This window comes from Pristiophorus japonicus, unplaced genomic scaffold (genome assembly GCF_044704955.1).
Source record: "Pristiophorus japonicus isolate sPriJap1 unplaced genomic scaffold, sPriJap1.hap1 HAP1_SCAFFOLD_659, whole genome shotgun sequence".
NCBI classification, from domain to species: Eukaryota; Metazoa; Chordata; class Chondrichthyes; family Pristiophoridae; genus Pristiophorus; species Pristiophorus japonicus.
In genome coordinates, this window is record NW_027254571.1 from 171521 (window position 1) to 192847 (window position 21327).

The 21327-nt window shown below is 49.9% G+C and overlaps 1 protein-coding gene across 1 annotated transcript in view; it reads left to right on the forward strand.

Moving 5' to 3' along the window:
* Positions 1–21327, forward strand: part of LOC139255888 (spectrin beta chain, non-erythrocytic 1-like) — a gene marked incomplete at both ends in the record, with an annotated part of 232208 nt that overhangs the window by 171470 nt on the left and 39411 nt on the right. Inside the window, one exon of the mRNA XM_070874048.1 lies at positions 6774–6904. Within this exon, the coding sequence (XP_070730149.1) occupies positions 6774–6904 (131 nt within the window). The remainder of the gene's footprint in view (positions 1–6773; positions 6905–21327) is intronic.

The following is a 21327-nucleotide window of genomic DNA, read 5'->3' on the forward strand; positions in this document are numbered from 1 at the left end:
TCCAATCTTTCCTCATAACAAAAATTCTCCAGTCTAGGTAACATTCTTGTAAATCTCCTCTGCACCCTTTCCAGTGCAATCACATCTTTCCTGTAATGTGGTGACTAGAACTGTACGTAGTATGTTGTGTATCTGTAAAGCATGCATTCCCATGTTCCGCCACCAGGGGGCACATCCCCTGAAGTCCCAAGCGATCCCAGCATCCCTTGGGAGCACTGTATATAAGCCTGTTCCTCACTCTGGAATGTCTTAATAAAGATTGAGGTCACTGTTACTTTAACCTCCCTGTGTACAGTCTCATCTGTGTTCGGAACACAATAACTGGTGACGAGTATACGAATCCAACGCAAAGATGCAGCAAACTGTGGGAATCCTGGAGAAGTTCTCGGAGGGTGAGGCCTGGGAAGCCTATGTCGAACGGCTAGACCAGTACTTTGTAGCCAACGAGCTGGACGGAGAAGGAAGCGCTGCAAAAAGGAGAGCGGTCCTCCTCACGGTCTGCGGGGCACTGACCTACAGCCTCATGAAGAATCTTCTGGCTCCGGTGAAACCCACAGATAAGTCGTATGAGGAGCTGTGTACACTGGTTGGGGAGCATCTTAACCCGAGGGAGAGCGTGCTGATGGCGAGGTATCGGTTCTACACGTGCCAGCGATCTGAAGGTCAGGAAGTGGCGAGCTACGTCGCCGAGCTAAGGCGACTTACAGGACAATGTGAGTTTGATGGCTACCTGGAGCAAATGCTCAGAGACTTTTTTGTACTGGGCATTGGCCACGAGACTATCCTACGAAAACTTTTGACGAGAGATACCGACCCTCAGTAAGGCCATTGCGATAGCACAGGCGTTTATGTCCACCAAACAAATGATAACACAAAACAAATCTCTCAGCACACAAGTGCTAGCAATGTTCATAAATTAACTGGAACTGTGTTTGCGAGTAGAAATGTACAGGGCAGAAACCACGAGTCTGCAACTGCCAGCAGGCCTCAGGTGACCCAGATGACTCAGAATCCCCAACAAAGGATGAATACAAGGCAATTCACACCTTGCTTGCGTTGTGGAGGCTTCCATTCAGCCTATTCATGCCGCTTCAAAGGGTATGTTTGCAAGAGCTGTGGAACAATGGGGCACCTCCAACGAGCTTGCAAACGAGCTGCAAGCTCTGCAAAACCTGCTAACCACCACATGGCAGAGGAAGATCGGTCCATGGTGGATCAAAACAATTTCAAGCCTCAGAGAGAGGAGACAGATGCTGAAGTACACGGGGTGCACGCATTTTCGACGAAATGTCCACCTATAGTAAAATTGAATGGCTTACCTGTAGCCATGGAACTGGACACTGGCGCTAGCCAATCCATCATGAGTAATAAGATGTTTGAGAGACTGTGATGCAACAAGGCACTCAGACCAGCCCTGAGCCCCATCCACACGAAACTGAGAACGTACACCAAAGAGCTTATCACTGTCCTGGGCAGCGCCATGGTCAAGGTCACCTACGAGGGCACGGTGCACAAACTGCCACTCTGGATTGTCCCGGGCGATGGCCCCACACTGCTTGGAAGGAGCTCGCTGGGCAAAATCCGCTGGAACTGGGATGACATCCGAGCGCTATCACATGTCGATGAGGCCTCATGTACCCAGGTTCTTAACAAATTTCCTTCCCTTTTTGAGCCAGGCATTGGAAACTTTTCCGGGGCGAAGGTGCGGATCCACTTGGTCCCAGAGGCACGACCCATTCACTACAAGGCGCGAGCGGTACTTCACATGATGAGGGAGAGAGTGGAAATCGAGCTGGACAGGCTGCAACGCGAGGGCATCATCTCCCCAGTGGAATTCAGCGAGTGGGCCAGCCCGATTGTTCCAGTACTCAAAAGTGATGGCACGGTCAGGATTTGCGGCGATTATAAAGTAACTATTAATTGTTTCTTGCTACAGGACCAATACCCGCTACCTAAGGCTGACGACCTATTTGTGACGCTGGCAGGAGGCAAGACGTTCACCAAGCTCGACCTGACTTCAGCCTACATGACGCAGGAGCTGGAGGAGTCTTCGAAGGGCCTCACCTGCATCAACACACACAAGGGACTGTTCATCTACAACAGATGCCCGTTTGGAATTCAGTCGGCTGCAGCAATCTTCCAGAGAAACATGGAGAGCCTACTCAAGTCGGTACCATGCACGGTGGTTTTTCAGGATGATATATTGGTCATGGGTCGGGACACCGCCGAGCACCTACAAAACCTGGAGGAGGTCCTCCAGCGACTGGATCGCATAGGGCTGCGGCTGAAGAGGTCGAAATGCGTCTTCATGGCAACAGAAGTGGAGTTTTTGGGGAGAAAGATAGCGGCGGACGGCATTCGGCCCACAGACGCCAAGACAGAGGCTATCAGGAACGCACCCTGGCCACAGAATGTCACGGAGCTGCGGTCGTTCCTGGGACTCCTCAACTATTTTGGGAACTTCCTACCGGGATTAAGCACCCTTTTAGAGCCCCTACATGTGTTATTGCGTAAAGGTGAGAACTGGGTATGGGGAAAAAAACAAGTAATTGCTTTTGAGAAAGCCAGAAACATTTTATGCTCCAACAAGCTGCTTGTATTGTATAACCCGTGTAAAAGACATGTGCTAGCATGTGTCGCGTCGTCATACGGAGTCGGGTGTGTATTACAACCAGCTAACGTTGCGGGGAAGTTGCAACCTGTCGCTTATGCCTCCAGGAGCTTGTCTAAGGCCGAGAGGGCCTATAGCATGATTGAGAAAGAGGCATTAGCGTGTGTGTGTTCGGGGTAAAGAAAATGCATCAGTATCTGTTTGGCCTCAAATTTGAGCTGGAAACCGATCACAAGCCCCTCATATCCCTGTTCGCTGAAAACAAGGGGATAAATACTAATGCCTCAGCCCGCATACAAAGGTGGGCACTCGCGCTATCAGCGTATAACTATACCATCCGCCATAGGCCAGGCACCGAGAACTGTGCGGATGCTCTCAGTCGACTACCATTGCCCACCACGGAGGTGGAAATGGTGCAGCCTGCAAACTTGTTGATGGTGGCGCAGCCCGCAGACTTGTTGATGGTCATGGAAGCATTTGAAAATGATAAATCACCTGTCACAGCCCGCCAGATTAGGACTTGGACCAGCCAAGATCCTCTGCTGTCCCTAGTAAAAAACTGTACTGCATGGGAGCTGGGCCAACATCCCCGTTGAAATGCAAGAGCTAATCAAGCCATTCCAGCGGGGAAAGGACGAGCTGTCCATTCAGGCAGACTGCCTGTTGTGGGGTAAACACGTAGTGCTACCCAAAAAGGGCAGGGAGACGTTCAGCTTGGATCTCCACAGCACACACCCGGGTATAGTAATGATGAAAGCGATAGCCAGATCCCACATGTGGTGGCCTGGTATCGACTCTGACTTAGAGTCCTGTGTACGGCAATGCAGTGTGTGTGCTCAGTTGAGCAACGCACCCAGAGAGGCACCACTAAGTTTGAGTTCCTGGCCCTCCAGACCATGGTCAAGGATCCATGTCGACTATGCGGGCCCATTTCTCGGTAAAATGCTTGTTCCCCACGGCCTGCCTGACATACTGGTCAGTGACAACGGGCCATGTTTCACCAGTGCCGAATTTAAAGAATTTATGACCTGCAATGAGATCAAACATGTCACCTCGGCCCCGTTTAAACCAGCCTCCAATGGGCAGGCAGAGCGGGCAGTACAAACAATCAAACAGAGCCTGAAACGAGTCACAGAAGGCTCACTCCAAACCCGCCTGTCCCGAGTACTGCTCAGCTACCGTACGAGACCCCACTCACTCACAGGGGTGCCCCCGGCTGAGCTACTCATGAAAAGGACACTTAAAACCAGACTCTCGCTGGTCTACCCCAACCTACATGATCAGGTAGAGAGCAGGCGGCAGCAACAAAATGTAAACGATGGTCGCGCCACTGTGTCACAGGAAATTGATCTGAATGACCCTGTGTATGTGCTAAACTATGGACATGGTCCCAAGTGGATCGCGGGCACGGTGAAAGCTAAAGAAGGGAATAGGGTGTTTGTAGTCAAACTAGACAATGGACAAATTTGCAGAAAGCACCTGGACCAAACGAGGCTGCGGTTCACAGACTGCCCTGAACAACCCACAGCAGACACCACCTTTTTCGAGCCCACAACACACACCCAAAGGATCAACGACACCACGCCGGACCAGGAAATCGAACCCATCACGCCCAACAGCCCAGCAAGGCCAGGCTCACCCAGCAGCCCTGCAGGGCCAACAACACGCCAGCTCAGCGAGGGCACAGCCAACACACCAGAACAGACATTTGTTCCGAGGCGGTCCACGAGGGAAAGAAAGGCTCCCGACCGCCTCACCTTGTAAATAGTTTTCACTTTGACTTTGGTGGGGGAGTGATGTTGTGTATCCGTAAAGCATGCACTCCCATGTTCCGCCACCAGGGAGCGCATCACCTGAAGTCCCAAGGGATCCCAGCATCCCTTGGGAGCACTGTATATAAGCCGATCCCTAAGGCCCGATCCTCACTCTGGAGTGTCTTAATAAAGACTGAGGTCACTGTTACTTTAACCTCCCTGTGTGCAGCCTCATCTGTGTTAGGAACACAATACAGTACTCCAGCTGCCGCCTAACACGTGTTTTATACAGTTCAAGCATAACCTCCCTACTTTTGTATTCTATGCCTCGGCTAATAAAGGCAAGTATTCCATATACCTTCTTAACCACCTTATCTACCTGGCCTGCTCCCTTCAGGGATCTGTGGACCTGCACTCCAAGGTTCCTTTGTTCCTCTACACTTTTCAGTGTCGTACCATTTAATGTGTATTCCCTCGCCTTGTTAGACCTCCCCAAAATGCATTACCTCACACTTATCCGGATTAAATTCCATTTGCCACAGTTCTGCCCACCTGACCAGTACATTGATATCTTCTTGCAGTCCGCAGCTTTCTTCATTATCAACCACACAGCCTATTTTAGTATCACCTGCAAACTTCTTAATCATACCCCCAACATTGAAGTTCAAGTCATTGATATATACCACAAAAAGCAAGGGACCCAGCACTGAGCCTGGCGGAACCCCACTGGATACAGCCTTCCAGTCACAAAAACATCCATCAACCATTACCCTTTGCTTCCTACCTCTGAGACAGTTTTGCATCCAACTTGCCACTTTGTCCCGGATTCCATGGTTAGAGGTTAGAGATCGAGAGTTAAGAGTGATGTTGGAGGTTAGAGATCGAGAGTTAAGAGTGATGTTGGAGGTTAGAGATCGAGAGATAAGAATGATGTTGGAGGTTAGAGATCGAGAGTTAAGAATGAGGTTAGAGGTTAGAGATCGAGAGTTAAGAGTGATGTTGGAGGTTAGAGATCGAGAGTTAAGAGTGATGTTGGAGGTTAGAGATCGAGAGATAAGAATGAGGTTAGAGGTTAGAGATCGAGAGTTAAGAATGAGGTTAGAGGTTAGAGATCGAGAGTTAAGAATGAGGTTAGAGGTTAGAGATCGAGAGTTAAGAGTGATGTTGGAGGTTAGAGATCGAGAGATAAGAATGAGGTTAGAGGTTAGAGATCGAGAGTTAAGAATGAGGTTAGAGGTTAGAGATCGAGAGATAAGAGTGATGTTGGAGGTTAGAGATCGAGAGATAAGAGTGATGTTGGAGGTTAGAGATCGAGAGTTAAGAATGAGGTTAGAGGTTAGAGATCGAGAGATAAGAATGAGGTTAGAGGTTAGAGATCGAGAGTTAAGAATGAGGTTAGAGGTTAGAGATCGAGAGTTAAGAGTGATGTTGGAGGTCAGAGATCGAGAGTTAATGAGGTTAGAGGTTAAGGAAGAGGAGCTGCAATGGGGGGGAGAGGAGGAAGATGGGAAGCATGTTTTTAGTTAGCAGAATACTGGTTTTGGAGGAAGGAGAACGGAAATGTCACAGAACGATAAGGTAGACAAGGAGGCTGTTCAGCCCATCGTGTGTGTGCTGGCTCACTGAAAGAGGTCCCAATCAGTCCCACTCCCCACTCTTTCCCCGTAGCTCGGCAGAATTTTCCGTTCGAAGTATTTCTCCAATTCCGTAGTACGTTACGATCACAACTCGTTGCTTAATAAAAGTTTCTCCCCCCTAGATTTTTTGCCACTGATCTGAAATCTGTGTCTTCTGGTTGAGGCTAATGAATCAGAGATGACATTCGTGAAAAGAATTACGCAGTGAGTTGTGATCGGGAACGCACTGCCTGAAAGGGGACAGGGTTAGTTGTGACTTTCGAAAGGGAATTCGATAAATATTTGCCGGGCTGTGGGGAAGGAGGAGCGGGGAGTGGGATTTATTGGATCGCTCTGTCACAGAGCCGGCACAGGCACGATGGGCCGAATGGCCTTTCCTGTTTATTAAGATTCTATGGTTGGCCTCTAGCCTTCTGAAAGGAGGAGTTAAGTAGATGTACGTGGGTTATTGTGGATCACAGGAGTAGAGGGCATTAGAGAAAACATTTGAAGGTTCAGCCAATGTCGACAGAGACCCAGCTCCAAGAGCAGTGTCCCATCAGAATGAATCAATACTTGCTTCAGAATGGTGTGAGTGGGGTCTTTGGAAACAGTGCAATGTTCAGTTGATGTTTGCCTTGTTGGATGTGTCACTGTTACTGTCCATCCCTCGGGGAAGGCCATTGCAGTGGGCGCAGGGATTGGCTTGATGGCCGATTCTCTGTGTTACAGTCCGTGTTTGGGAATAAGATGCTCCGACTGAGCTGTCTGTGTGTGTTCTCACCGCTGTAGGACGAACAGAGCTCGCTCCAGATGTTGAAGAAGCACCTGATTCTGGAGCAGACCATCGATGATTATGCGGAGAACATCTGTCAGTTCTCCCAGACGTGCCGGACACTGTTGGACGAGGGGCATCCTGAGAGGTACAGTACCTGGGCAGCACGGGGAGCTGGGGACTGGGCTGCCTTCATTCTTACTGAGCCATGAGGGGAAGCTGGAATAACTATCACTGAAGGATAGCTGAGGTCCGTAGGCAGGCTGACAGCGAGTGCTGCTACAAGTCGTGTCCAGTGTGTAGCTGCAATCTCGAGGCGCCTGCATTGGGCGAGGTGTGAGATATGTGAGGGGCTTTGGCTGTTGCTGTGGTGTAAATGTTACCGGAAAGGTGCAGAGCCAAAACTGGGGAGGAAATGTCTTCTCATCTATTCCCGTCGGGCTGCGTGGCACTCCCATAATAAGTGAGAGAACAGACCGAAGGGCGAGTTGCTCCCATGCACAAAGTGGTGGTGTGAAAATAATGCAGAGATTAAAGTAAGCGTTAATGCCAGGACCTTTATGTGGAGCACCATTAAAACATGATCTGGCTATGAAACATTGACCCAACATTGACCCAGCAGTCATTGAGGTGACGGTGTCCAATGGCTGAACTTTCGTCTGTTTCTAGTTCTTCGAAAACGCTTCGATGTACCATACAACGAATGGCTGTTGGTACACCAGCAAACAAGCCCCCAGTACCGGTGAGATCTCACGTTCTGAGGCATCACAGCTTGTCCGAGGTGCAAGCGATGGTCCCAGTGCCAGTGTCACCCAGCGTGCACGCTCTCACAACCCCCGAGACCCACTCCTTCCCACTGCGCCACCTGATGGGCGAAGGCCGCGATTATCTTGGGCTCCGGGAGGGGCTCGTCAACGTTAGCGTTGGCTATACGCCCTCGGGGTCCCACAGTGCCCTTGGGGTCAGTGCAGCCCTTGGGGTCCCGCCCAGCGCGCTCTCAGGGTCCGCAGTGCTCTGGGGGTCAGGGGTCAGTGTTCTCTGGGGGGTCATAGAAACATAGAAAATAGGTGCAGGAGTAGGCCATTCGGCCCTTCGAGCCTGCACCACCATTCAACAAGATCATGGCTGCTCACCCACCCCAGCACCTCCCCCCACGCCCCCTCCACCCCCCCGACCCCTCCCCCAGCCGCAAGGACCACATCCAACTCCCTCCCAAACACATCCAATGAACTGGCATCAACAACTGTCTGCGGCAGGGAACCCCACAGGCCAACAACTCCCCGAGTGAAGAAGTCTCTCCCAATCCCAGCTCCAAACAGCCCACCCCCATTCCAAGAGCGTGCATCCCACCGGCTCCGGACCCACCCAGCACCGGGAACACTCTCCCCGCACCCAACCCGCCCCGTCCCGTCAGAATCCTTCCCAAATGCCGAACACCCCTGGATATCGATTCCCAGCCCGGCCACCCCAGAGCCACGCCCCCGCGACGCCAACCACACCACATCGACCAACCGGCATCTGCGCAGTTTCAACCCGTCCATCCCACTCTGAACACTCCCCGCACCGAGGCACAGAGCCCTCAGGCCTGCCTCTCCAACACACTTCGCCCCCCCAGACCTTCGCTGCAATGTGGCCCCTCCTGTCCCTCGCCCTGGGTTTCTCCGCTCCCCACCTCCACCACTCTCCCCTCCATCCCCCGCACCCGTCTCCCCTCAACTTCCCTCTGCCTCCCCGCACACGGTGCAGTGCGGTACAGTACAGTGCGGTGCAGTGTGGTACAGTGCAGTACGGTACAGTACAATGCAGTGCGGTACAGTACGGTGCAGTGCGGTACAGTACAATGCAGTGCGGTACAGTACGGTGCAGTGCGGTACAGTACAATGCAGTGCTGTACAGTGCAGTACGGTACAGTACAATGCAGTGCGGTACAGTACGGTGCAGTGCGGTACAGTACAATGCAGTGCGGTACAGTACGGTGCAGTGCGGTACAGTACAGTGCGGTACAGTACGGTGCAGTGCGGTACAGTACGGTGCAGTGCGGTACACTACAATGCAGTGCGGTACAGTACAATGCAGTACTGTGCAGTGCGGTACAGTACAATGCAGTACGGTGCAGTGCGGTACAGTACGGTGCAGTGCGGTACAGTACGGTGCAGTGCGGTACAGTACGGTGCGGTACAGTACAATGCAGTACGGTGCAGTGCGGTACAGTACGGTGCAGTACGGTGCAGTGCGGTACAGTACAATGCAGTGCGGTACAGTACGGTGCAGTGCGGTACAGTACAATGCAGTGCGGTACAGTACAATGCAGTGCAGTGCGGTACAATGCAGTGCGGTACAGTACAATGCAGTGCGGTGCGGTACGATGCAGTGCGGTACGGTACAATGCAGTGCGGTACGGTACAGTGCAGTGCGGTACGGTACAGTGCGGTGCGGTACGGTACAATGCAGTGCGGTACGGTACAGTGCGGTGCGGTACAGTACAGTGCGGTGCGGTACAGTGCAGTGCGGTACAGTACAATGCAGTGCGGTACAGTACGGTGCAGTGCGGTACAGTACGGTGCAGTGCGGTACAGTACGGTGCAGTACGGTGCAGTGCGGTACAGTACGGTGCAGTACGGTGCAGTGCGGTACAGTACAATGCAGTGCGGTACAGTACGGTGCAGTGCGGTACAGTACAATGCAGTGCGGTACAGTACGGTGCAGTGCGGTACAGTACGGTGCAGTGCGGTACAGTACAATGCAGTGCGGTACAGTACGGTGCAGTGCGGTACAGTACAATGCAGTGCGGTACAGTACAATGCAGTGCAGTGCGGTACAATGCAGTGCGGTACAGTACAATGCAGTGCGGTGCGGTACGATGCAGTGCGGTACGGTACAATGCAGTGCGGTACGGTACAGTGCGGTGCGGTACAGTACAGTGCGGTGCGGTACAGTGCAGTGCGGTGCAGTGCGGTAAAATGCAACGATGTACAGAGGATTCATCACAGAATCGTGCTCTGTAATAAATGATGCACAGAGTACTGTTAACTATGGCCTATCTGATGTTTGGACGTCACCAATGCCTCTTTACTCAGACAAAGCAATGCACTATTTATTACCACCTGACATCGAGGTCACGGAGTCGCAAATAACTCTGAGCCAGCTGATCAGGTGCAGAGTACCAGGACATTGGGCTGAGAAATGGCAAATGAACCTGAGTGAGCCTAGGGAAGGGAAACAAACCCTGGAGCTGTAAAGTATGCAGTGTTACTCTATGCTACCTCATGCAATATGGATGGAACTGTCAGCACATAGAGAGATACAGTCTATAGAGAAAGACACTGAGCCTATAGAGAGACACTGAGCCTATAGAGAGACACTGAACCTATAGAGAGACACTGAGTCCATAGAGACATTGAACCTATAGAGAGAGACATGTAGCCTATAGCGAGACTCTGAACCTATAGAGAGAAATACTGAGCCTATAGAGAGACACTGAGTCCATAGAGACACTGAACCTATAGAGATAGAACTGAACCTATAGAGCGAGACATTGAGCCTATAGAGAGACACTGAAACTATAGAGAGAGACACTGAACCTATAGAGAGAGAAACAGAGCCGAAAGAGAGAGAGACACGCAGCACCTATAGCGAGAGAGAGACACTGAGCCGAAAGGGAAACACTGAGCCTATAGATAAATACTGAGCATATAGAAAGACACTGAGCTTATAGAGAGAGACAAGGGGCCTATAGAGAGACACTGATCCTATAGAGACACAGACTATAGGGAGACACTGAGCCTATAGATACATTGAGCATATAGAAGGAAACTGAGCCTATATAGAGAGACACAGCGCTTATAGAGAGAGACACTGAGCCTATAGAGAAATAGTGATCCTATAGAGAGACACAACTTAAAGAGAAATGCTGAGCCTATAGGGAGACACTGAGTCTATAAAGACACAGCCTATAGAGAGAGACACTGAGCCTATAGAGAGAGAGACACAGAGCCTATAGAGAGAGAGGCACTGAGCCTATAAAGAGAGACACTGAGCCTATAGAGACACTGAGCCTATAGAGAGACACTGTGCCTATAGAGAGAGACTGAGCCTATAGAGACGCAGCCTATAGGGAGCCACTGAGCCTATAGAAACACTGAGCATATAGAGGGACACAGAGCCTATAGAGAAACCGAGCCTATAGAGAGACACTGAGCCATTAGAGAGAGAGACACAGCGCCTATAGAGAGAGACACAGAGCCTATAGAGAGAGACACGGAGCCTATAGAGAGACACGGAGCCTATAGAGAGACACGGAGCCTATAGAGAGACACGGAGCATATAGAGAGACACTGAGCCTATAGACAGAGACACTGAGCCTATAGAGACGCTGAACCTATAGAAAGAGACACGGAGCCTATAGGGAGACACGGAGCCGATAGAGAGACACGGAGCCTAAAGAGAGACTCTGAGCCTATAGAGAGACGCTGAGCCTATAGAGAGAGCTAACAAGCCTATACAGAGAGAGGCAGAGCCTATAGAGAGAGACACTGAGCCTATAGAGAGAGACACTGAGCCTATAGAGAGACACTGAGCCTATAGAGAGAGACACTGAGCCTATAGAGAGAGAGACTGAGCCTATAGAGACGCTGAACCGAAAGAAAGAGACACGGAGCCTATAGAGAGACACGGAACCCATAGAGAGACACGGAGCCTATAGCGAGACACGGAGCATAAAAAGAGACTCTGAGCCTATAGAGAGAGACACTGAGCCTATAGAGAAACACTGAGCCTATAGAGAGACGCTGAGCCTATAGAGAGAGCTAACAAGCCTATACAGAGAGAGGCAGAGCCTATAGAGAGAGACACTGAGCCTATAGAGAGAGACACTGAGCCTATAGAGAGACACTGAGCCTATAGAGAGAGACACTGAGCCTATAGAGAGAGAGACTGAGCCTATAGAGACGCTGAACCGATAGAAAGAGACACGGAGCCTATAGAGAGACACGGAGCCTATAGAGAGACACGGAACCTATAGAGAGACACGGAGCCTATAGCGAGACACGGAGCATAAAAAGAGACTCTGAGCCTATAGAGAGAGACACTGAGCCTATAGAGAAACACTGAGCCTATCGAGAGACGCTGAGCCTATAGAGAGAGCTAACAAGCCTATACAGAGAGAGGCAGAGCCTATAGAGAGAGACACTGAGCCCATAGAGTGACACTGAGACTATAGAGAAATACTGAGCCTACAGAGAGACATTGAGCCTATGGAGAGACACTGTCTATAGAGAGACAATGAGCCTATAGAGAAATTGAGCCTATAGAGACACAGCCTATAGAGAAACACTGAACCTATAGAGGGAGACAGAGTCTATAGAGAAATACTGAGCCTATAGAGAGACAGTGAGCCTATAGTGAAATACTGAGCCTACAGAGAGACACTGAGCCTATAGAGAGAGACACTGAGCCTATAGAGAGAGACACTGAGCCTATAGAGAGAGACGCTGAGCCTATAGCGAGAGACACTGAGCCGAAAGAGAGAGAGAGAGAGAGAGACACTGAGCCTATAGAGAGAGACACTGAACCTATAGCGAGAGACACTGAGCCTATAGAGAGAGAAATGGAGCTATAGAGACACTGGGCCTATAGAGAGACAAGGAGCCTATAAAGAAAGACACTACGCCTATAGAGACACTGCGCCCATAGAGAGAGACACTGCGCCCATAGAGAGAGACACTGAACCTATAGAGAGACATGGAGCCTATAGAGAGAGAGACACGGAGAGTATAGAGAGAGACACTGAGCCTATAGAGAGAGACACAGCCTATAGAGAGACACTGAGCCTATAGAGAGAGACACGGACCCTTTAGAGAACAAGCCTATAGAGAGTCACTGAGCCTATTTGAGGGAGACACTGAGCCAATAGAAAGACACAGAGCCTATAGAGAGAGACGCTGAGCCTATAGAGAGAGAGTCACGGAGAGTATAGAGAGACACTGAGCCTTTAGAGAGGGACAGCCTATAGAGAGAGACACTGAGCCTATAGAGAGAGACACTGAGCCTATAGCGAGAGGCACTGAGCCTATAGAGAAACACTGCACCTAGAGAGAGAGACACTGAGCCTATAGAGAGAGAGAGAGACACTGAGCATGTAGTCACTGAGCCGAAAGAGAGACACTGAGCCTATAGAGAGACACTCCGCCCATAGAGAGACACTGAGCCTATAGAGTGAGACACTGACACTGTAGTCACTGAGCCTATAGAGAGACACTGAGCCTATAGACACAGCCTATAGAGACACTGAAGCTATAGAGAGACACTGAGTCCATAGAGAGACACACGGAACCGATAGAGAGACACTGGGTCTATAGAGAGACACTGGGTCTATCGAGAGACACTGAGCCTATAGAGAGATACTGCACCGAGAGAGAGAGACACTGAGCCTATAGAGAAAGACACTGAGCCCATAGAGAGACACTGAACCTATAGAGAGACATGGAGCCTATAGAGAGAGACGCGGAGAGTATAGGGAGACACTGCGCCTATAGAGAGAGACACTGAACCTATAGAAAGACACTGAACCTATAGAGAGACACTGAGCCTATAGAGAGAGACTTGGAACCTATAGAGAGACACGGCGCCTAATTGATGGAGACACTGAGCGTATTTGAGGGAGACACAGAGCTTATAGAGAGAGACACTGAGCCTATAGAGAGAGGCATGGAGCCTATAGAGAGAGGCACGGAGAGTATAGAGAGACATTGAGCTTATAGAGAGAGAGACAGCCTATAGAGAGAGAGACACTGAGCCTATAAAGAGTCACTGAGCCTCTAGAGTGAGACACTAAGCCTGTAGCCACTGAACCTATAGAGAGAGACACTGAGCATATAGCGTGAGTCACTGAGCCTATAGACAGATACTGAGCCTATAGAGAGTGACACTGAGCCTATAGAGAGTGACACTGGGCCTATAGAGAGAGACATTGAGCTTATAGAGACACTGAGCCTATAGAGAGAGACACAGAGCCTATAGACATAGGCACTGGGGCTATAGAGAGACAATGAGCCTACAGAGAGACAATGAGCCTACAGAGAGACACTGAGTCGACAGAGAGACACTGAGCATATAGCGTGAGTCACTGAGCCTATAGACAGATACTGAGCCTATAGAGAGTGACACTGAGCCTATAGAGAGTGACACTGGGCCTATAGAGAGTGACACTGGGCCTATAGAGAGTGACACTGGGCCTATAGAGAGAGACATTGAGCTTATAGAGACACTGAGCCTATAGAGAGAGACATGGAGCCGATAGACATAGGCACTGGGGCTATAGAGAGACAATGAGCCTACAGAGAGACACTGAGCCTACAGAGAGACACTGAGCCTATGGACAGAGACACTGGACCCATAGAGAGAGACTGAGACTGGAGACCGACACTGAGCCTATAGAGCGGAACACTGGGCCTATAGAGACACTGAGCCCATAGAGGGACACAGCCGAGAGAGAGAGAGAGAGAGATAGAGAGAGACACTGATCCTATAGAGAGTAATTGAGCCTATAGAGTGAGACACTGAGCCTCTCATCACTGAACCGAAAGAGATAGGCTGAGCATATAGAATGAGACAATGAGCCGATAGAAACACAGCCTAGAGAGGCACTGAGCCTATAGAGAGAGACACTGAGCCTATAGAGAGCGACGCGAAGCCTAGAGAGAGAGAGACTGGGCCGATAGAGAGTCACTGAGCCTATAGAGAGACACTGAGCCTATAGAGGGACACTGAGCCCATAGAGCGAGACTGAGCCTATAACGAGGGACACTGAGCCTATAGAGAGTCACTGAGCCTATAGAGTGAGGCACTGAGACTATAGAAGCATAGCCTATAGAGGCACTGAGCCTATAGAGAGACACTGAGCCCATAGAGAGAGACACTGAGCCTATAGAGACACTGAGCCGAGCCTACAGAGAGAGACACTGAGCCTATAGGGAGAGACACTGGGCCTATAGAGAGACACTGAGCCTATAGAGAGATACTGAGGTTATAGAAAGGCACTGAGCCGATAGAGAGACACTGCGCCTAGAGAAAGAGAGACACTGAGCCTATAGAGAGAGACACTGAGCCTATAGAGAGAGACACTGAGCCTATAGAGAGAGACACTGAGCCTATAGAGAGAGACACTGAGCCTATAGAGAGAGACACTGAGCCTATAGAGAGAGACACTGAGTCTATAGAGAGAGACACAGTGTGGATGGAGAGACACTGAGCGCATAGAGAGACACTGAGCCCATAGAAAGACAGGGAGCCTATAGAGAGAGACGCTGAGCCTATAGAGAGACACTGCGCCTATAGAGAGACACTGCGCCTATAGAGAGACACTGCGCCAAAGAGAGACACTGCGCCAAAGAGAGACACAGAGCCTATAGAGAGACACTGAGCCTATAGAGAGTGACACTGGGCCTATAGAGAGAGACATTGAGCTTAGAGAGAGACATTGAGCTTATAGAGACACTGAGCCTATAGAGAGAGACACAGAGCCTATAGACATAGGCACTGGGGCTATAGAGAGACAATGAGCCTACAGAGAGACACTGAGCCTACAGAGAGACACTGAGCCCATTGTCAGAGACACTGGACCCATAGAGAGAAACTGAGCATAGAGACAGACACTGAGCCGATGGAGCGGAACACTGAGCCTATAGAGACACTGAGCCCATAGAGTGAGACACTGAGCCTATAGAGAGAGACACTGAGCCTATAGAGAGTCATTGAGCCTATATAGTGAGACACTGAGCCTCTCGTCACTGAACCTATAGAGATAGGCTGAGCATATAGAGTGAGACACTGAGCCTATAGAAACACAGCCTATAGAGGCACTGAGCCTATAGAGAGAGACACTGAGCCTATAGAGACACACGGCCTATAGTTGAGCCTACAGAGAGGGTCACTGAGCCTATAGAGACACTGAGCCGAGCCTATAGAGAGAGACACTGAGCCTATAGGGAGAGACACTGGGCCTGTGAGAGACACTGAGCCTATCGAGCGACACTGAGCCTATAGAGAGATACTGAGGTTATAGAAAGGCACTGAGCCGATAGAGAGACACCGCGCCTAGAGAAAGAGAGACACTGAGCCTATAGAGAGAGACACTGAGCCTATAGAGAGAGACACTGAGCCTATAGAGAGAGACACTGTGTGAATGGAGAGACACTGAGCGCATAGAGAGACACTGAGCCCATAGAAAGACACTGAGCCTATAGAGAGACAGGGAGCCTATAGAGAGAGACGCTGAGCCCATTGTCAGAGAGACTGAGCCTGGAGACAGACACTGAGCCTATGGAGCGGAACACTGAGCCTATAGAGACACTGAGCCCATAGAGGGACACAGCCTAGAGAGAGAGAGAGACACTGATCCTATAGAGAGTCATTGAGCCTATAGAGTGAGACACTGAGCCTCTCGTCACTGAACCTATAGAGATAGGCTGAGCATATAGAGTGAGACACTTAGCCTATAGAAACACAGCCTATAGAGGCACTGAGCCTATAGAGAGAGACACTGAGCCTATAGAGAGACACACAGCCTATAGTTGAGCCTACAGAGAGGGTCACTGAGCCTATAGAGACACTGAGCCGAGCCTATAGAGAGAGACACTGGGCCTGTGAGAGACACTGAGCCGAAAGAGAGAGACACTGGGCGTATAGAGAGACACTGGGCCTATAGAGAGACACTGAGCTCTTAGAGAGAGACACAGCCTATAGAGACACTGCGCCTATAGAGAGACACTGCGCCTATAGAGAGACACACACACACTGAGCCTATAGAAACTGAGCCTATAGCGACACAGAGGCTATAGAATGACACTGCGCCTATAGAGAGAGAGATGCAGAGCCTATCGACAGACACTGAGCCTATAGAGAGACACTGAGCCTATAGAGAGAGACACTGAGCCTACAGAGAGACACTGAGTCCATAGAGAGACACTGAGCCTATAGAGTTTGACACAGACTATAGAGACACTGAGCCTATAGAGAGCCACATGGAACCGATAGAGAGACACTGTGCCTATAGAGAAACACTGCGTCGAGAGAGAGAGAGACACTGGGCCAATAGAGAGAGACACAGCGCGTATGGAGAGATACTGAGCCTATAGAGAGACATGGAGCCTATAGAGAGAGACGCGGAGAGTATAGAGAGACACTGCGCCTATAGAGAGAGACACTGAACCTATAAAGAGACACAGCCTATAGAGAGAGACACACAGCCTATAGAGAGAGACACAGAGCCTATAGAAAGACACGGAGCCTATAGAGAAGGAGCCTGAAGAGCAACACTGAGCCTATAGAGAGACACTGAGCCTATAGAGAGAGAGATGCGGAGCCTATCGACAGACACTGAGCCTATGGAGAGAGACACTGAGCCTATGGAGAGAGACACTGAGCCTATAGAGAGAGACACAGCGTGTATGGAGAGACACTGAGCCAATATAGAGACACTGAGCCAATATAGAGACACTGAGCCTATAGAGAGACACTGCGTCTATAGAGATAGCGATGCGGAGCCTATGGAGAGAGACACTGAGCCTATGGAGAGAGACACTGAGCCTATAGAGAGAGACACTGAGCCTAGAGAGAGACACTGAGCCTAGAGAGAGACACTGAGCCTAGAGAGAGAGACACTGAGCCTAGAGAGAGAGACACTGAGCCTATAGAGAGAGACACTGAGCCCATAGAGAGACACTGAGCCCATAGAGAGACACTGAGCCTAGAGAGTGACATGGAGCCTAGATGCGGAGAGTATAGAGAGAGACACTGAGCCTATAGAGAGAGACACTGAGCCTATAGAGAGAGACACTGAGCCTATAGAGAGAGACACTGAGCCTATAGAGAGAGACACTGAGCCTATAGAGAGACACTGAGCCTAGAGAGAGACACTGAGCCTATAGAGAGAGAGAGAGACACTGAGCCTATAGAGAGAGACACTGAGCCTATAGAGAGAGACACTGAGCCTATAGAGAGAGACACTGAGCCTATAGAGAGAGACACTGTGCCTATAGAGAGAGAGAGAGACACTGCGCCTATAGAGAGAGATACTGCAACTATAGAGAGAGACACTGAACCTATAGAAAGACACTGAACCTATAGAAAGACACTGAACCTATAGAGAGAGACACAGCCTAAAGAGACACTGCGCCTATAGAGAGACACTGCGCCTATAGAGAGACACACACACTGAACCTATAGAAACTGAGCCTATAGAGACACAGAGGCTATAGAATGACACTGCGCCTATAGAGAGAAAGATACTGAGCCTATAGAGAGACACTGAGCCTATAGAGTCACTGAGCCTATAGAGAGAGACACTGAGCCAAAGAGAGACACTGAGTCCATAGAGAGACACTGAGCCTATAGAGATTGACACAGACTATAGAGACATTGAGCCTATAGAGAGCCACATGGAACCGATAGAGAGGCACTGCGCCTATAGAGCAACACTGCGCCTAGAGAGAGAGACACTGGGCCTATAGAGAGAGGCACAACGCGTATGGAGAGACACTGAATCCATAGAGAGACACTGAGCTTATAGAGAGACATGGAGCCTATAGAGAGAGACGCGAAGAGTATAGAGAGACACTGCGCCTATAGAGAGACACTGAAATTATAGAGAGACGCACAGCCTATAGAGAGAGTCACAGAGCCTATAGAGAGTAACAGAGCCTATAGAGAAGGAGCCTGAAGAGGAACACTGAGCCTATAGAGAGACACTGAGCCTATAGAGAGAGAGACACAGCCTATAGAGACACTGAGCCGATAGAGAGAGACTCGGAGCTGATAGAGAGACACTGCCCCTATAGAGAGACACTGCGTCTATAGAGAGAGAGATGCGGGGCCTATTGACAGACACTGAGCCTATGGAGAGAGACACTGAACCTATGGAGAGAGACACTGAGCCTATAGAGAGAGACACAGCGCGTATGGAGAGACACTGAGCCTATAGAGAGACACTGAGCCTATAGAGAGACACTGAGCCTATAGAGAGACACTGCGTCTATAGAGAGAGCGATGCGGAGCCTATTGATAGACACTGAGCCTATGGAGAGAGACACTGAGCCTATAGAGAGAGACACAGCGCGTATGGAGAGACACTGAGCCAATATAGAGACACTGAGCCTATAGAGAGACACTGCGTCTATAGAGAGAGCGACGCGGAGCCTATTGACAGACACTTAGCCTATGGAGAGAGACACTGAGCCGAAAGAGAGACATGGAGCCTAGATGCGGAGAGTATAGACAGACACTGCACCTATAGAGAGAGACACGGAGCCTAGGGAGAGATACTGAGTGTATAGAGAGAGACACTGAGCCTATAGAGAGAGACACTGAGCCTATAGAGAGAGACACTGAGACTATAGAGAGAGACACTGAGCCTATAGAGAGAGACACAGACTATAGAGGGACACTGAGCCTATAGAGAGACACTGAGCCTATAGAGAGACACTGAGCCTATAGAGAGACACTGAGCCTATAGAGAGACACTGAGCCAATAGAGAGACACGGAGCCAATAGAGAGACACGGAGCCAATAGAGAAAGAGCGTATAGAGAGATACTGAGCCTATTAAGTGAGACACTGAGCCTATTGAGGGAGACACTGAGTCTCTAGAGAAAGATATTGAGCCTATAGAGAGATACGGAGAATATAGAGAGACACTGTGCCTATAGAGAGAGAGACACTGCGCCTATAGAGAGATACTGCGCCTATAGAGAGAGACACTGAACCTATAGAAAGACACTGAACCTATAGAGAGAGACACAGCCTATAGAGAGACACTGAGCCTCTAGAGAGAGACTTGGAGCCTATAGAGAGACACGGCGCCTATTTGAGGGAGACACTGAGCCTATTTGAGGGAGACACAGAGCCAATAGAGAGCCTATAGAGAGAGACAGCCTATAGAGAGACACGGCGCCTATTTGAGGGAGACACTGAGCCTATTTGAGGGAGACACGGAGCCAATAGAGACACTGAGCCTGTAGAGAAAGACAGCCCATAGAGAGAGACACTAAGCCTATAAAGAGTCACTGAGCCTATAGAGTGAGACACTAAGCCTGTAGTCACTGAGCCTATAGAGAGAGACACTGAGCCTATAGAGAGACACTGAGCCTATAGAGAGAGACACTGAGCCTGGAGAGACAGATACTGAGCGTATAGAGAAAGTCACTGAGCCTATAGAGAGAATCACTGAGCGTATAGAGAGAGGCACGGAACCTATAGAGAGACACTGAGCCTATAGAGAGACACGGAGTATATAGAGAAAGATACTGATCCTATAAAGAGAGAAGCAGTGCCTATAGAGGGACACTGAACCTATAGAGAGAGACGGAACCTATAGAGATTGCCACAGCCTATAGAGACACTACGCCTATAGAGAAACACTGCGCCTAGTGAGACACTGAGCCTATAGAGAGCGACACTGAGCCCATAGTGAGACACTGAGCCCATAGAGAGACACTGAGCCCATAGAGAGACACTGAGCCCATAGAGAGAGACGCAGAGAGTATAGAGAGATTCACTGCACCTATAGAGAGCGACACTGAGCCCATAGAGAGACACTGAGCCTATAGAGAGAGACTTGGAGCCTATAGAGAGACACGGCGCCTATTTGAGGGAGACACTGAGCCTATTTGAGGGAGGCACAGAGCCAATAGAGAGCCTATAGAGCCTATAGAGAGAGACAGCCTATAGAGAGCGACACTGAGCCAATAGAGAGACACTGAGCCTATAGAGTGAGGCACTGAGAATATAGAAGCACAGCCTATAGAGGCACTGAACCTATAGAGAGACACTGAGCCCATAGAGAGACACACACACATTGAGCCTATCGAAACCGAGCCTATAGCGACACAGAGGCTATAGAATGACACTGCGCCCATAGAGAGAGAGATGCAGAGCCTATAGAGAAACACTGAGCCTATAGAGAGACACTGAGCCCATAGAGAGAGACACTGAGCCCATAGAGAGAGACACTGAGTCCATAGAGAGACACTGAGCCTATAGAGATTGACACAGACTATAGAGACACTGAGCCTATAGAGAGCCACATGGAACCGATGGAGAGACATTGCGCCTATAGAGAAACACTGCGCCTAGAGAGAGAGACATTGAGCCTATAGAGAGAGACACTGAGCCTGTAGAGAGAGAGACAGACTATAGAGGGACACTGAGCCAATAGAGAGACACTGAGCCTATAGAGAGACACGGAGCCAATAGAGAAATAGCGTATAGAGAGACACTGAGCCTATTAAGTGAGACACTGAGCCTATTAAGTGAGACACTGAGCCTATTGAGGGAGACACTGAGCCTCTAGAGAAAGATATTGAGCCTATAGAGAGACACGGAGAATATAGAGAGACACTGTGCCTATAGAGAGAGAGACACTGCACCTATAGAGAGGGATACTGCGTCGATAGAGAGAGAAACTGAACCTATAGAAAGACACTGAACCTATAGAGAGAGACACAGCCTATAGAGAGACACTGAGCCTATAGAGAGAGACTTGGAGCCTATAGAGAGACACGGCGCCTATTTGAGGGAG